Raw genomic sequence first — 12,468 nt, 5'->3', positions numbered from 1 at the left:
AATTAATATACCCTTGTGCACAAGTGCGCTCGGGTATAAAAATGGCTGATACAATATAGTGGTTAAATTGTCCAAAATTTATTCATCCCTTTTCCAAAATTAGTTCAGGTACAAAAAATCTGTTATATTTATAAAAATTTGGTAAACATTTGAACTTTTAAATGATGATAACGTTTTTTCACATACGTCTGATCCAGTATAACGGACAAAAATTTGAAAAATGATCATAATCGCTTGAATTTGTTACTGGGGATTTTTTTTTGTCGCTGATTACGAAAATTTCAAAATGGCCGATCCAATATGGCAAACTCAATAAATTAAAAAAAAAATCCGTAATTTTGAATTTTAAAAACTCGTAGTAAAATTCATAATCAGCAACCAAAAAACTCCTTAGTAACGAGTTTCGCGCGAATTCAATAAGTTGTTAAAAACTNACGAAAATTTCAAAATGGCCGATCCAATATGGCAAACTCAATAAATTAAAAAAAAAATCCGTAATTTTGAATTTTAAAAACTCGTAGTAAAATTCATAATCAGCAACCAAAAAACTCCTTAGTAACGAGTTTCGCGCGAATTCAATAAGTTGTTAAAAACTTTTCCCCAATGTTAGATTTCAAAAAAACTCATTCATCATTTAAATTTTTTTTTGCTAAATTTCCAAGAATAAAAATTAATTTGTCTGCAAGAATTTTGTATATAGGGAGGCTTCAATTGACGAATAATGTATGTATCATATGTATTAATATCGAACTGGGGAAAATCTCATTTTGCGTCTATAAATGAAAAAGATCACAACTTAAGAGACTTGGCGACTGAGTGTCTTCGACCTCAGAAGAGAAATGCACCAAATCTGCTGAGCCATATGGACCGTCCATAACATCGCCCGAGAAATTTCGCCGAACGCAAACGGCCGAAACGGTTAACAGCGATTGCTAAACATATCGAAATTATTTTGAAAATACAAAATGCGATCATTTTGGCTCATTCACTTGCGAACAACGGCCAAGTTCACAACACTCTCTGGCGGCATACACACATGCATACAAATTTGTTTTGTAAGAAAATAATCCAAAAATAAAATCTCAAAAAAAAAACAAAGAGCAACAAAAGTTTTGAAAGCGAAAAATTACTAAATACAAAACAATTACATTGAACAAATTCAAATATTCGTGGCTTAAATCAATTAAGTGTCGCTAAAATTATTGCATTAAATAATTTGCTACTGCATTGGCATAGAAAATATTTTTGTTCGGTAACTTTCTACGCGTTCGTGCCGCTGTAACGCATATGCGAACGCCGCCGCAGTGGAGCTGCAAAGAGAGAAACTCCTAGAATTTCTGCGAGTATCCACCTTCGTCCTGCTATTCCTCATCATATCACTTTACCTATACCGTTACGCATTCTGAGAAGGCGCCTAGATTTAAGTTAATTTTCAACTCAAATAGCCAAGCAACCAAAAGAGGTAAGTTGTGGATATTTTGTGAAATTGTGAGATTATTTTTTACATCAACGAATACTTATGCAATGTGCGCATTCTTTCTGCATAATTTGGTGCAACTAAATTTGGTTCATCTCTATGTATGTATGTACGTATATATGTACATATGTATGTATATATGTTTGGACTGGCTATGCAATCAACTCAATGCGCTGTCACCAACGTTCACCATCGTCGCTATAATTAAAGCAGCTAGTGCAGCAAGAAACACAGCAATAACAAAGGCCTCATCCATACTGTAGCCCGGCATTAGGCAGCAACACTGCAATCACAATGGCTAAAGCGCCAGCAGTTGGCATTGATCTTGGCACGACATACTCATGCGTCGGTGTGTTTCAGCATGGCAAAGTCGACATTATCGCCAATGACCAGGGCAATAGAGTGACTCCATCCTATGTGGCCTTCACCGATACTGAGCGACTAATTGGTGATGCGGCCAAAAATCAAGTGGCCATGAACCCAAACAACACTATTTTTGGTGAGTTCAACAAAAACTAAAAACTAGATAATAAACAACAACAAAAAAAAAACTAAACAGAAAAATAAACAATAAAATATGATTAACTATGATGCTGAGCGCCACCCACTATCCCCACAACGAAAGACATCATCAATCATGCACGTCGAATGCATGCACAAACACTTGCACTCATACATATATGTACTGCAATTTTAGTACAACTCGTAGCCAAGAATATAAACATCTTTCCTTTTGTTTTTGTACATTTTTGGCCACATCGTATTATGCACTTGTCGCTTTCTATTTATCATTTTCTGTTGCTAAATTTGTTTGACGCGCTGTCGCTTCTCTTTGGCTCAACCATCAGCCAAGTCGTCCGCGCCATTGTCGACATTGCACAGTGTGCCGTGCAGAACAAGCTAGGTGGACAAAAATTTTTACTGTAAGTTTTGCGGTATATTTATGTTGGTATTCAGTGAGACAGTCTTATCTCAAGTCAGTAAGAGAAAGTCATAAAAAGTTCACCAAAAATGTGTGGTTAAAACAAACAGAAACAGTCAGGTGATATCATATCTGGATGTCATTTTGCTCGTGGAGCTCCAACAGTCGCAATGGCCGAGTTAGCAAATCTCTAGCGCGTCATTCGAGAGATTCGAGGTTCGAATCGTCAGTCAGAGGTTTGTTTATTTTGTAACCGGCTTGAAAAAGAGGAGGAGGCTATCAATTTTTCGGAATATTTTTTATTTTAATTTTAATGTATGTTATCGAATAACTTGCTAACCGATTTGTATAATTCTCTTCTTTTTTTTGGGGGGAAAAGTTAGTGCTTCAAAGGTGGTCCCATTCTAATTTGTTTTAGATGCGATCATTGGATCATGAAGAAATTAACGATACTCTCAAATTTTTATATGAGAGTAGAATTTGGTTTATATTTTTTGTTTGAAAAGTACTTGTTCATTTAATTTTCTTTTTACAACAATTTAACATGTTTTTATTTTATTTTATTGTTTTAAAAATAATTCTTATCTATTTCCTTAATGTTTTATGATATTAAAGTATTTAGGTTTATTTTCTAATAAAATTGTTGATAAAAAATTTCCTCGCTTCATTTCCGATTTTTTTTTATAGTAAATAGAAAGCAATTATCATTTCCGCCATATTTTTCTTATTCACCGCGAAAAGTCTGTAGTAGTGACTAGAGACGATGACTCCGGCAGACCAAATACGATACCAAAAAATGACTTGTGTTGTGGGTGCATAGTTTTTTCTTGCAATGGGTTTCAGTAAGATTAAAAATTGATTTCTGAAGACTAAGAACACCCCATAGTACTTAGAATGTAGAACATAAAAATACATTTCAGTCAGGGCTTTCGGCATATGCTGTATGTTAGTAAGTTACCCTTTTCTAGAAAACCGGGAATTCATTTTGTCCACCTAGCCTGTTGCGCGCGACACACTGTGCGTTAGTGTGCCAATGTGTATGGCTGCCACAAATATGTTGCCAACGTCTGCCAGTATATATTCCTAATTTATTCAATTAAATTTTCTATTGTTGCCACGTCCATTTTTATTATTCTCGCTTATATGCAGCTAATTTTAGTAGATATTTATTTTCATTACGTTGATCCCGCTTATGTGGCGATAAATTTTTATTTTACCTATCACTTGGTAGTATAATTTGCATTTAGATATTTTAAGCACAGCGTCACTTGGTGTTGCACATGCTTTTATTCGCTCCGTAGTTCACAAACAAATTCTTTTACAGAAGCGTCTCTCTCAACCAAATCGGTCGCATCGCCATCTCGTCGACTGCACATGTCCCTATGAGTGACTTATTTAATTTGCATAGAAGTACTAATTTCGTCCAATACCTCAGCAGACCCATCAAAGCCAATTTAGTACTTATACCCCGACCTCATTCCTTCAGTGATCTGCATACATACACATACATATCTTTAAAATTTGTTTACTCTGAGTCGGTACTGTTGCCACAGACATTTACAAGTCACACAGGTTTTTATCTTAAAATTAGGTGCTAGAGTCATCTCAATTTCGACTCAATGTCTGGGGTAATGCAGACAAATTTTCTAGAAAGTGCATTGCGCATTTTGAACTCAACAATACATATAACTAACTTTATTTGTGTTTGTGTAAATATGTTATACCTGTTGCTGTATGAAAATATTTATTGCATTTGTATGACTTTAAGAGATGTTTTTTGTGGAGCGATGCTTTTGTGAAAGTATTTCCCGCTCAACCATCCATAATTCCGTTGCTGTGGACTGAAGGAATTTCTTGTAGTTAGTAATTGAGAGTAATTTAATTTCTAAAGAAATCATTACGAGTCAGCTCTGCTCATCACATAACCGTGCACTGGACGGAGTGAACAACTCCTCGATGTGACAAGCGCCTCCTTACCCTGCAGTGACCAGTAAGAAAGTCGGTAACCATTCTTAGTAAAGATTGTTAGGCATTCGGAGTGTTTTATTTTAGTTCTATTTATTGATATTTTCGGAATGAAATATTTTGTCTATCTGCAACTTTCCGTATTTTCCCTGTAATGTTGCTCCTTCCACATAATAATTTCGCCTAACTGTACTCCATGGCATGCCGATGAAGGTTCCTGCGCTTAGGAATCCCTACGAAGTGTCTTTCCTCGCGAGAATGTCTGTCACTTCATGGCTCATGATCGCCCTGGTATCCAAATGAAGTAAATCCGGGTTCTGTATGCGATGAATATTAAATGTTGAAGCAAAGCCCAGGCGAGGACCGCCGCCCTTGTGTCCGAGTGTATAAATACATATACTCGTAGATGTGTTTGTTGGGCTCCTGTCTCAGACATGCAGCTCAGCTTGAGAAACAGATTAAGCTTGCCCGATGCTAGTGAAAAAAGAGTCATCTGGGTTGTATACAAAAGACCTCTGCTCCGATACCATGGTCATTCATGGCTGTGGAACCAACAGTGTACCAGACGTGGCTATCTCTTCGGGATTTTAGTCGTTCATTGTCGCATTTGTCGCTTCTTATACATAAATAAATTAAAGTTACACCGTTTCTTCTCTAATATAATTTATATTGACTCGTTGTATCGAGTGCCGTAATCTCAAAATGGATTGTCGAATCGAATCGAAAACGAAATTAAGGGCGTTCGGCTCTCGGTGGAAAATAGTATATGTATGCATGTACACTGAGAAAAATCTTGTTCGGTTTTTTTTTATATTTTATTTGTGAAAAGTTTGAACAGAAATATGGAAATATCACACAAATTCATGTTTAATTCCAAATTAGTTTAGTTGGAATAATTGTAAAAATTTTATACAATCTGAATATTTGAAAGCTAAGCAAAAATAACTATCTGGTTGACGTGGTCTAAGGTTATGCGGTAACACACATAAAAAGAAAAATATATTCCGACGAACTGATAACCTCCTCCTTTTTTGGAAGTCGGTTAAAAATAGGTCAGTCGAAGGTGTAAATCATACAATTATCTAAAAAAAACTGCTATCACATTTTTCTTCATAAAAATTAGCATTTCTGAGGTATAGCGATTCAAAACTTGAATAAAAGGTGTGTTCTCCATACATAATATGCAAATCATAAATTTGTATGGAAACTTTTTGTATGTATATATCTCTTGATCATAACTTCTACATTTAGCATTCAATTTAGGTGAGCAGGGTCTTATGGTATTTATAAAAAATCATGCTTTAGCGGGCAACCACTCGGAAGTTAACAGGTTCTTTCATGCTGATATATTTACCGAGTGTAATTTTCTATATAATTTTTAACCGACTCCCAAAAAAGGAGGAGGTTGTCTGTTCGTCGGAATATATATATATATTTTTTTACCGCATAACTTTGGACCACGTCAACCGATTTCGATAATTCTTTTTGCATCGGAAAGGTAGTGTCCTAAGGTGTGGCCCCATACCAATCCGGTATAGATCCGATCATTGGATCATGATGTATATAAATATATATATATATATATCTTTTTTGTATGAGAATTGAAGTCGTTTTTTTTTTTGCTAAAAATTACTTTTTTTTTAATTATGCCAAATTTTCGATATGTCAATGATTAACTTCTAAAATAGAAATCCGGGGGAAATATTGTTTACAAAAAAGATAGCAAATTCAATGAGCTTCAGTGCATAAAAAGAAATTTGAGACTGGCCAGCTATATAAAAAAAATGTAAGTGCACTTTTTCAATCAGATGAATCGTCTTTTTTTAAGTATTTTTAATTCACACTGCTTTCATCACTTCAAATGGTACTATTTTTATCTCATGCAATATTATTTAGTTAAACAGGACTACAGTAAGACGTGGAGTAGGCCTACCGGGAAAGTCCTGTTAAAAAAACGCACCAACTACACTACCCCACAAGTACATTGAAATTGTGCATATTATGGAGAACACAATTTTTTAATCATTATATCTCAGAAATGGTAATCCGAGGTTTTATATAATAAACCTTACAAATCTGGGCGGCGAAGATTTTCGCAATCGCATTGGTTAATCATTTTGTGTAAGATTTCCAGCGCAAGTACGAGAACAATTAGGCTTATTTTTTCAGTGTACATCTATTGTGATTGTGCTATAAAAAGGCTTCTCATATTTTTTATGAAGGAGCTGCATGAGTTATCAAACGATTCCTTATACTGGAGTCAAACACCTCCAGTCGACTCGTTTATCAATTTTATAACAAAGAACTATAAAAAAATATTTAAATATCTGTTTACCTCTAAGTTTTACACTTTGGCAGCGGCTATGCCAATAATTAAAATGCACTACCGTTTTTATTTTTTACGCAAGATAATTAAGAGTTTGATTCAAATCACTTTAAAAAGCGTTTTTTGGGTTATTCCATACTCCCTGTAATTATTTTTTTTTCATAAAGTTGTTATCTATCAACTCACTGTTATTAACCCATCTATTCTCCTATATTCTATACATAAAATTACAAATATACTACGTGTCCATTCTGTGTGTTAGATCTAATATGAAACCTTATTTGTTTTGTGCTCTCATTTCAGTTCTGTAATTCAGAGAGTCTTTGGACTCCCATGTTTGAGTAAATATATATTCTGCCTGGTCATGTGACTAATATCTTAAATGCAATGTAATTTAAAAATTGTGTTGTCCGCCGCAATTAAACTTCACAATTTTATTTGCTAAGTGTGTACTAAAGTTGAATGTTTGTAATAAAATAATCAGCCTGCCGTTAAAAGTAAAAGTTTAGCCTTTTAGTTCTTTTTTGCATCACCCTCGAATCTATCACAGAAGTTCATATGCACTAATAGCGTTTTCTTTTCCTCGAAATAATTTGGCATTTATTCTGCCCTGCTCCAGGGTTGTCGGTTTCCGTGCTCTTTTCTCAGCATCTTCACATACATATTGTGTGCTCTTTCTTTAAAATGTCGCCACATAAGGAGGTCGTAATTTTTTCGAACAAAAAGAAAACGCCATAAGTGTACTGCTACTCACTTGCTTCATAATTGCGTTTAGTTAATTCATATAACATATATACATACATACATATTTATATGATCCCCAAGATACCATCTTTTTGTCCTCTTATCTTTCACACCGCAGATGCAAAGCGTTTGATAGGCCGCAAGTTCGATGATGCCACCGTGCAGAGCGACATGAAACACTGGCCTTTCGAAGTCTTCAACGAGAATGGCAAACCGAGAATGCGCATCGAATATAAGGGCGAAAAGAAGAGCTTCTTTCCGGAGGAGATCTCTTCGATGGTGTTGACGAAGATGAAGGAAACCGCAGAGGCGTACCTTGGCAAGCCAGTCACAGATGCTGTCGTCACGGTGCCGGCATATTTTAACGACTCACAGCGTCAGGCTACAAAGGATGCCGGCGCCATTGCTGGCTTAAATGTGCTGCGTATCATTAATGAGCCCACTGCTGCAGCCATCGCTTACGGCCTGGACAAGAAGGGTACCAGTGAGCGCAATGTATTGATTTTCGATTTGGGCGGCGGCACTTTTGATGTGTCCATACTTACCATTGAGGACGGCATCTTTGAGGTGAAGTCTACAGCAGGCGATACACATCTGGGCGGCGAAGATTTTGACAATCGCATGGTGAATCATTTTGTACAAGAGTTCCAGCGCAAGTACAAGAAAGATTTGGCACAAAATAAGCGCGCTTTACGACGTTTGCGCACAGCTTGCGAGCGCGCCAAACGCACGCTTTCGGCCTCCTCGCAGGCGAGCATCGAAATCGATTCTTTGTACGAGGGCATTGACTTCTACACGTCCATAACGCGTGCACGTTTCGAGGAGTTGAATGGTGATCTATTCCGCGGCACCATGGAACCAGTTGCGAAGGCGCTGCGTGATGCGAAAATGGACAAGGGACAGATACACGATATTGTTTTGGTTGGCGGTTCGACGCGCATACCGAAAGTACAGAAGCTATTGCAGGACTTTTTCAATGGCAAGGAGTTGAATAAGTCCATAAATCCGGATGAAGCGGTCGCTTACGGCGCTGCTGTGCAGGCGGCTATATTATGCGGTGATAAATCGGAGGCGGTACAGGATCTTCTGCTGCTCGATGTAACACCACTCTCTTTAGGTATCGAGACAGCTGGCGGTGTCATGACCGTGTTAATCAAGCGTAACACCACAATCCCAACAAAGCAGACTCAGGTATTCACTACCTACTCGGACAACCAACCAGGCGTGCTGATACAGGTGTTCGAGGGTGAGCGCGCCATGACCAAGGANGACAATCCCAACAAAGCAGACTCAGGTATTCACTACCTACTCGGACAACCAGCCAGGCGTGCTGATACAGGTGTTCGAGGGTGAGCGCGCCATGACCAAGGACAACAATATTCTCGGCAAATTCGAGCTGAGCGGCATACCGCCTGCACCGCGCGGCGTGCCACAAATTGAGGTGACTTTCGATATTGACGCGAATGGCATATTAAATGTGACAGCTGTGGAGAAGTCCACTGGGAAAGAGAATAAAATTACCATCACAAACGATAAGGGACGGCTGAGCAAGGACGACATCGAACGCATGGTAAATGAGGCGGAACAGTATCGCAATGAGGATGAGAAGCAACGTGAACGTATCAACGCCAAGAATGCGCTCGAATCCTACTGCTTCCAAATGAAATCCACAATGGATGATGAGAATATACGCGCAAAAATTTCGGACGCTGATCGCCAGCTGATCTTGCAGAAATGTAATGAGACTATCACATGGTTGGATACCAACCAGCAAGCGGAGAAGGATGAGTTCGAGTATAAACAGAAGGAATTGGAGCACATTTGTAGCCCAATTATAACGCGTTTGTACCAAGGTGGCGTACCACCACCACCACCACCACCAAATGCAGCTGGTGGTGGTCCCGGTGCTGGTGGTGCTGCTGGTGGGCCGACAATTGAAGAGGTGGATTGAACGAGTTTTGGGCGCCAAAATACATTTGGTGGAATTTAAAAAGTTAAAAGGCGTAAAACATATTTTTTGACGTTCTTTTATTTTTCTAAATAACATTTTTTTTTATTTATTTTTTGTTATCTGATGCTTTAATTCGTATTTGATTATCATCTATTTTACATATCTATACATAAATTGTAACAACATAAACTACACAAATTGTTTTGGAATTGTGGTTTTGGCGAAAGGATAATAAATGTAAATCGATTTTGTGGTTTATTGTGTTGTCGTTATTTCTTTTCTTTGTTGTAGAGTTTTGTACAGGTAACCTTTTTCGTGAAGTGTGAAATACGCTTCTCTTAGACGCATACCTAAAGTATGCAATGAACTTGAAGGAAAGCATAATTCATTGCATACAGGATGTTTTACTATGTTTGCTGTGATCGAAAGATAAGTATTCCAAACTTGTTTGAACTCAATTTATGTAAAATTTTAAATTTGAAAAAATCGTAATAGCAAACACCTTTAAACATTTTAGGCTCACTTTTGTTTATACAACACCTCCAATTGATCTTAAAAGATCCTGGAATTCTCAAGATGTTATTTTTAAATATGAATTTTTGAACTTTGACACATTTTTTTGCTAACTCTAAGTAAATTGTGGTAAACAATAGTACAATAATTTAAAATAGGGATGTGCGATTAATCGATTAAATAAATTATTGATTAATTATAGTCCTTATTAAAGTCGTAACTAATATTTTAATTATTATTTTTACATAAAATGATATGGGGAGTTGTAATTTGATGAAATCCATCATATAAATCAAAGAGTGAATTTTGAATTTTTTATTAGTTAGTTGCATTTCAACGATGATGTTTGTTACGTCTTTTTGCATTTCAGTTGACGATATACATATGCATATGACTAAAACTTTTTTTTATATTAAAAAGATGTGTAGCGATTATTCAGTTTTCTGATTAATAAAATTAATTAGATTTTGATAAATCATAATGAAATTAATTGAGAAAAGAATCCCTTCGATTCATCAAAAGTGATTATTTTTTTGATTAGTTAATTAATCAGGTTGCGATTAATCAGCTTGTTCGATTAATTGATTAATCACACATCCTTAAGGAAAGATTTAGGATGTTTTAAGAGCCAAAGGTTTGTGTAAGTTCTTGCTTTCACGAATTTTTAAATTTCAAAATTCTTTAACTTTTTTCTTTTCAGCTTTTGTTAAATATACATCTTTTCTATAGCCCCATATATCACAATTAAAACGAGACCAGAAATATTTTTGTAATAGTTTGCAAAATCCGAGTGAAATTCCGAAAAAAAATTTAATTTTTTCCTTTAGCAGAACTTCCCAACCCTTGGTAGATTTGGCACGGATTGACCCATATATAATGTATAAATTTATCTCGATTTCTTTAGGCTGTTATAAGCAAACTTGGGTATAAAAATTCGTTGTAATAACCAATACCGACTTTGAAACTGTTGAACATATTTTGAAACATGAAAAATAATGCCGAAATTATAATAAAAGCTAAATATACATACGTACATGAAAATCATGTTAATAAAACTTAATAAGTTCTATAGTTTATATATGTACTGTTCAATTTTTATTAGTAAACTTTATTGTAATTTTCCAAAACAGTTTTTACAATATTTGTAGTAAGTATGTAGTGGGCCTGTCTTTAGTATTAAGTACTTCAGTTATAGGCTGTTGGGTAGGGGGTTAGCAAAATTTCTACAAAGTTCTTTTTACAATATTTCTATTTGGTANTCTATAGTTTATATATGCACTGTTCAATTTTTATTAGTAAACTTTATTGTAATTTTCCAAAACAGTTTTTACAATATTTGTAGTAAGTATGTAGTGGCCCTGTCTTTAGTATTAAGTACTTCAGTTATAGGCTGTTGGGTAGGGTTAGCAAAATTTCTACAAAGTTCTTTTTACAATATTTCTATTTGGTATTAAAGGCCTATTTTATAATAGGTAAGTACTATGTATGTAAGTAAGTACATAATCAACCAGTTCCTTTTTTAAGCTAAAATTAAACTAAGTAAGTTTTTAGTTTTTAGTCGTAACTATCTTTTTACCGTAAACTTTTTGCTTAAATAACTTTAACTATTACGAACATATTTTTTTTTCGTTAAGTACTTTCTTGTTCTTGTAAGTATGTATGTATGTATGTATGTATAAGTGTTAAGTGTTAAGTTTAGAATTATTTAACTACAATATATCTACATATAGTAAATAGTTCACAAGGGTTAACACAACACAGGTTTAGGCATGGTTATAGAGCGTCTCTTTCGACTACGAGCACTATGCTTAAATTGGTAGATAGGTATACAGGCATGTAAATATATCCGTATTTTTTTATTTTTCTTGTGTATAGTTCGAACACTAGGTATACATAGAGGATGGTTATAGACTAGGTATCTAAATTAGCAGCAGCACAGGTTGTAAGAAAAATATTCTAAAAATATATGGATATGTTCTACAAAGAAATGCCTACTAGGAGCTATTATTGTTACTAAAAAATGGTTTGTTTCTAAAAATTTATGGTGAAAAATTCTTGCTTGTTAATTTAGAAAATGATCAGATTATCATTGATTCACTTTATGGGTGAAAGAATTTTCAAAAGGTGTTTATCAGAAATTCTAGAAGAATGTGTTTAAGGGTGGTTCCGAAAAAGTCAATTTAAAAGTCCACTGGCTGTTTCTGGACAAAGAAAAACTAGATAATGTGATTCAAGAGCTTCATCATTTGAGTCATAGATCAGTGTTTTTTATTGGCCAAGGAAATATGCTTTTACGACGGAGTCCGGCTCTCTTCATATATTTACATACATATGTACATATGAAGGGACTGACGAGGTTTCACAGCAATACAGGGTACTTGCACGGCCAAATTTAAGTCGGAGCAGCATAGTTTCCTTCGTAAAAACCATTTTACTGCCAAATAGACTACACATTTACTCTAGTTGAATTTCAGATGGCTGCTCGTTTAGTAGAGCTTTCAGGAACATACCAAGAAGACCTCTTCAATGTTTTACAATTGGAGAAATGACGTTTGCATTGAACAAAAGAA

The 12,468-nt window shown here is 35.5% G+C and overlaps 1 protein-coding gene across 1 annotated transcript; it reads left to right on the top strand.

The window, feature by feature from the left end:
• Positions 1-765: 765 nt before the first annotated feature.
• On the top strand, positions 766-9,864 carry Hsc70-1 (Heat shock protein 70 cognate 1). Its single transcript, XM_017623737.1, has 4 exons — positions 766-1,462; positions 1,688-1,976; positions 7,553-8,625; positions 8,729-9,864. The coding sequence occupies exons 2-4, from the start codon at positions 1,772-1,774 to the stop codon at positions 9,383-9,385; spliced, it is 1,935 nt and encodes a 644-aa protein (XP_017479226.1). The 5' UTR covers positions 766-1,462; positions 1,688-1,771; the 3' UTR covers positions 9,386-9,864.
• The last annotated feature ends 2,604 nt before the right edge of the window (positions 9,865-12,468 follow it).

Source organism: Rhagoletis zephyria, unplaced genomic scaffold (genome assembly GCF_001687245.7).
Source record: "Rhagoletis zephyria isolate East Lansing unplaced genomic scaffold, Rhagoletis_zephyria_1.1 Rzeph_scaffold_03343, whole genome shotgun sequence".
Lineage (NCBI taxonomy): Eukaryota > Metazoa > Arthropoda > Insecta > Diptera > Tephritidae > Rhagoletis > Rhagoletis zephyria.
The sequence above is the reverse complement of the archived record's forward strand: the minus strand, read 5'-3'. Positions and strand labels throughout refer to the sequence as shown.

What these genes read in the sequence shown, in the direction of transcription:
- Hsc70-1 (XM_017623737.1), top strand. Translation starts at nt 1,772, where the DNA reads ATGGCTAAAGCGCCAGCAGTTGGCATTGATCTTGGCACGACATACTCA. An exon ending in CCCAAACAACACTATTTTTG is followed by an intron (nt 1,977 to 7,552) that starts GTGAGTTCAACA and finishes TTCACACCGCAG; the next exon opens with ATGCAAAGCGTTTGATAGGC. An exon ending in TCCCAACAAAGCAGACTCAG is followed by an intron (nt 8,626 to 8,728) that starts GTATTCACTACC and finishes AAGCAGACTCAG; the next exon opens with GTATTCACTACCTACTCGGA.